The sequence below is a fragment of the Oryza brachyantha genome, chromosome 4 (assembly GCF_000231095.2).
Source record: "Oryza brachyantha chromosome 4, ObraRS2, whole genome shotgun sequence".
Lineage (NCBI taxonomy): Eukaryota > Viridiplantae > Streptophyta > Magnoliopsida > Poales > Poaceae > Oryza > Oryza brachyantha.
Genome location: NC_023166.2, coordinates 16,542,883 through 16,547,777, shown reverse-complemented (window position 1 = coordinate 16,547,777; position 4,895 = coordinate 16,542,883). Strand labels below are relative to the sequence as shown.

Genomic DNA, 4,895 nt, shown 5'->3' with positions numbered 1-4,895 from the left:
TTTGGTATGTCTCTAATCGTTTTAGCCTGATTTGGGAAGCCCAACTGTCGGGCCCACTCTGTAGATGGCCTATCTCGAAGAACAAATAGGTATCAGGGCGGCCCATCCGTCAAGTAGGAGCAGTCATGGAACATTCGAACCTACCAACTGCACCAGGCTGAGCAACCACAGTTTTTCACAACCTTTACGTTGATGGCTTCACCAAACAACGGTCAAAGCCGCCGGCCGCTTCTCCTTACATACAGGCACGGTAGTCCTAAATCGGCGTTCGCTTTCGATCACGTCACGTGTAGATTAGCAAGATCCGAGAGACAGAAGCAGCGCTCACGTGTGCAGGTCCGGCCGCCGCTTGCACGTCGCGTGCCGATGTACGCCTACGTCGGCGCTGCAGCTGCGCTCGTGCTGCTGCTGCTGCTGCAACACCAGGTGCGCAGGTGGAGGAACCCTCGCCCACGCGACGGCGGCCGCCTCCCGCCGGGCTCCATGGGTCTCCCGCTCGTCGGCGAGACGCTCCAGTTCTTCTCCCCCGACGCCTCCTTCGACATCCCACCCTTCATCCGGCACAGATTGGCCAGGTACGCGTTGGGCCTGGGCTGGTCTACATTCAACTTGAGCACGATTTTGTTGCTGTGTGTTCACTGATTTGATTTTGGGCTGCAAATTCCAGGTACGGGCCGATATTCAAGACCAGCCTGGTGGGGCACCCGGTGGTGGTGTCCGCGGACGAGGAGCTCAACCACATGGTGTTCCAGCAGGAGGGGCAGCTGTTCCAGAGCTGGTACCCGGACTCGTTCGTGGAGATCCTGGGGAGGGACAACGTCGGGGAGCAGCAGGGCGCCATGTTCAGGTACCTCAAGAACATGGTGCTCAGGTACTTCGGCCCCGAAAGCCTCAAGGAGGGCATCATCCGCGACGTCGAGCGCGCCGTGTGCAGCTCCCTCTGCACCTGGTCCACCTTGCCGGCTGTCGAGCTGAAAGAAGCCGTCTCGACCGTATGTTGCGTCGTGTGTGTGGTCTCGATCTAGACGCGCAATATGTAGACGTTTTGTTGTCTCAGTGTTCCTCTGTCTGTTCGAGTGCGCATGCAGATGGTGTTTGATCTTGCTGCAAACAAGCTGCTTGGCCTGGAGCCATCGAGGTCAAAGATTTTGCGGCGGAGCTTCTTCGACTTCGTTCGAGGGCTCATCTCCTTCCCGTTGTATCTTCCAGGAACAGCGTACTACTCATGCATGCAGGTAAAGCTTATCTCTTCAAGGATGCCGTGAGAGTATCAGCAAGAGTTCTTCGAAAAAGTATCAGGCATGGTTCTTGGCTTTGAGTCTGATCTGTCAGGGGCGGAGGCGCGCGATGGTGGTGCTAGAGCAAGTTCTGGAGGAGCGGAAGCGGTCAACAGAACTGCAACATGGAGGACAAGCGAAGCACCATGGCGACTTCCTGGACTATGTAATCCAGGAGATCACGAAGGAAAAGCCGGTCATGACGGAGAAAATGGCGCTCGACCTGATGTTCGTGCTCCTCTTCGCGAGCTTCCACACGACGTCGCTGGCGCTCACCCTGGCCGTCAAGCTGCTCGCCGACTACCCTCTCGTGCTGGAGGAGCTCACGGTGAGTACGTACGCCCGCCTACCATCTCGCATGCACGTACGCGGTCAAAACTGCACAAAAACTGCTGTACGTGATATATTCTCGTAATCGGGCATGAACGTACTGATGACATACACGTTTGTGCGTGCTACTCGGTTTGGATGTCTGTCTATACGTACGTAGGAGGAGCATGACACGATTCTGATGGGCCGTGAGGGAGGCAGCGAGCCAGATGGGATCACATGGAAGGAGTACAAATCCATGGCATTCACATCTCAGGTTGCTGACTAGATAAAATATCGATTATATAGTGTTCAGAATTAATTTGCGGTGTGCATGCTTTTTTTCTTTTTGGGTATGAAAACGTGCATCACTGCACCAATCATACACGCACATGCCTCCTATTTTGTAGGTCATAAATGAGACGGTCCGTTTGGCCAACATCGCGCCTGTTATATTCAGAAAGGCACTAAAAGACATACAGTTCAAAGGTGAGCCACACGCCACTCTCAATCTGTTGGTCATGGTTCCAAAGCCGCAATATATCTCTATATATGTTGCTATCTGAAGATTTGCTATGATTAATGAGCAAGATTTCCACATATAGCCGGTTGCCAAATACAGCTCCAAGCTGTTTCGCCAATAACCACGATTATCAGTGAAAAACCGGAGACATTCAAAAAATGTTTGCCAAAAATTTGTTACTAGGTTGGTTTATTGAGCGAATCCTGAATACATGTAAGTTTGATAAGGCAACCATGATAGCCAAGCGGTTATTGTCGTATTTTAATATCCTGCTAATGAATCAGTATGCCATGCATGCTGTCAAAAATAAGCGCAATAAATGAGTACCATTCTCCTTTTTTCCCCCCAAATGACCAACATTGGTGGCAGGATACACAATTCCAGCAGGATGGGGGGTGATGGTCTGTCCACCAGCAGTACATTTAAATCCAGATATTTATCCAGATCCTCTCACATTCAGCCCAGCAAGGTTCAAGGTTGGTAGATCCTAATTTTCCACCCCTCCCCCCCCGCCCCCCCCCCCCCCCCCTTTTTTTTGTGAAACATAGATCGACTATACATGTTAGAAAAGCAAAAACTAAGAAAAATTTTATGGTCCTTCAGATACACCAACAGTTCACCTCTCGATATCTACTAGCCCAAAAATTATTAAATTTTACACCTTAAAAATATAGTTTACTTGATAACTTTTCTCTTCCTATAAACTATAAAATCACAGATAAATTTTAGGCATATTTAGTTACCTTGAGTAGTTGAGTGTGACATGCAGGATAAACAGGATGTAAGCCGTGGATCAAAACACTTCATGGCATTCGGTGGAGGCCTACGGTTCTGTGTGGGAGCAGATTTCAGCAAGCTACAACTTGCAGTTTTCCTCCATTTCCTTGTCACCAAATACAGGTACTGTTTTTCTCTTTGGCGGTCCAACAATTTGAAGCAAAAAAGAAGAAGAAAAGAAACTGTTCACACAGTGACGGCCAAAAGAGACGGGTCTTTCAAAGATAAAAGAACCATACCTTTTATTTTTCAGGTGGATACCGCTGGGGACAAGCAAGGTAGTCCGGAGTCCAGGACTAGAATTTCCTGATGGTTACCGGATCCAAATCATCCAGAGAGATTAAACAAGGCCTACCTCTACTGATAGTAGAAAAATACGTGTATCAACAATATAAAGAAACATTCTCAAATTATTCTAAACATCGGTCTAGAGTTTAGACTAACTCACAAGATTTAAGTAACTCAAACAACTATCGTCGTCTTCATTTGCACTACTCCCAAAAGACTAATCTTTTTGTTTGTGATAGGGGCATCAATTATTTGGAAATAACAAAACTGGAGAAAACATGAAAATAACACATAGAAGCTAGGCCCTATTCGTTTGGGAGGAGATAAGATAACTTACTCTGGCACAAAAAAAATGTAGTAATAGATTAGTACATGATTAATTAATTATTAATTATTAAAAAATATAAAATAGATTAATATGATTTTTTAAAATAACTTTTCTATAGAAAATTTTTGCAAAAAATACACTGTTTAGTAGTTCGGAAAACATGCGCGTGTAAAACGAGAGGAGTTAGATATCTTATGTAGGGTGATGAACGCAGCCCTAGTCTAAGGGCCTGTTTGTTCTCAGGAATTTTTTTTTAAGTCTCTGTCACATCGAATGTTTGGACACTAATTAGAAGTATTAAATATAGATTATTAATAAAATCCACCCATACTCTGGACTATTTCGCGAGACAAATCTATTGAGCCTAATTAGTCCATGATTAGTGAATGTGGTGCTACAGTAAACATTTACTAATCGTGGCTTAATTAGGCTTAAAAATTTTGCCTAATGAAATAACCTTTATTTATGCAATTAGTTTTGTTATCAATCTATATTTAATACTCTTAATTAACATCCAAACATCCGATACGACAAGGGACAAAAAAGTCCCTAGATCCAAACAACCACTAAATCAACTTTCATTTAGCAGTATATTCTATTAGTGTAAATTTGCATGTCTTTCTTTACCATAGTTGAGAAGTATACCTCAGGTACCAAAAATTGTAATACAAAATTTTAGTATCTTAAGATACTAAATTTTTACACTAAAAAGTGTGATACCTTAAGGTATTTTTTTAAAAATGATAAAAAAACTCAAATCTGCAAGATATTATAATTCGGAAACCTGTTTTATTAAAAATGCAATAGCTAAAGTAATACTACTCTAGCTACATGTATTCATAAACTATAAAAGTACATGCTATTAACTGTAAACGACCCCCCAAAAAAGTACTTTAGAAATGTTTCCTTTTTACTAAATCCACCTTTATTTATTTTTTAAATATAAATCATTAAAAAATTACTTATAAAATATACACCATTTAACCACGTCATCCCACATGGCATGGCAATATAACACTTTCACACCATAATCTGTTAGCGTGGCAAAACCCTTACACATCAGTGGTCCTAGCATGGCAATGCTATTTTGCCATGCCAACGATAGTGATGTCGTAAAACAATGTGTAATTGGAAAATAAGTTTTAGATGAGTTTGTTTACAAAAACAAATATTAATAAGGTGGCAACGCTATGTTGTTAAGATATACTATCGCATGCCAATATTGATTTGCCTTTGCATTACCAATGGATTAGAAGAAAAAACCTTACAATTGACTTATACTTTTTCCACATTTTTGTTAAATTTTCCCTATTTTTTCACTGCCACATGAGAAAAGGCATGTCTCTGCGATAGTCGCATATGTCGCGGGGATATTACTGCCCCACCGCGCTAT

The 4,895-nt window shown here is 43.3% G+C and overlaps 1 protein-coding gene across 2 annotated transcripts; it reads left to right on the top strand.

Moving 5' to 3' along the window:
• The first annotated feature begins 276 nt into the window (after positions 1-276).
• On the top strand, positions 277-3,512 carry LOC102715388 (cytochrome P450 87A3-like). 2 transcript variants are annotated; one of them, XM_006653628.2, is made up of 9 exons: positions 277-575; positions 668-992; positions 1,089-1,235; positions 1,333-1,605; positions 1,768-1,863; positions 1,997-2,075; positions 2,479-2,585; positions 2,879-3,009; positions 3,140-3,512. In XM_006653628.2, the coding sequence occupies exons 1-9, from the start codon at positions 367-369 to the stop codon at positions 3,228-3,230; spliced, it is 1,458 nt and encodes a 485-aa protein (XP_006653691.1). In that variant the 5' UTR covers positions 277-366; the 3' UTR covers positions 3,231-3,512. The 2 variants fall into 2 exon arrangements, with proteins under 2 accessions (XP_006653691.1, XP_015691671.1); XM_015836185.1 differs by lacking the exon at positions 3,140-3,512 and having other exon boundaries at positions 2,862-2,980.
• The last annotated feature ends 1,383 nt before the right edge of the window (positions 3,513-4,895 follow it).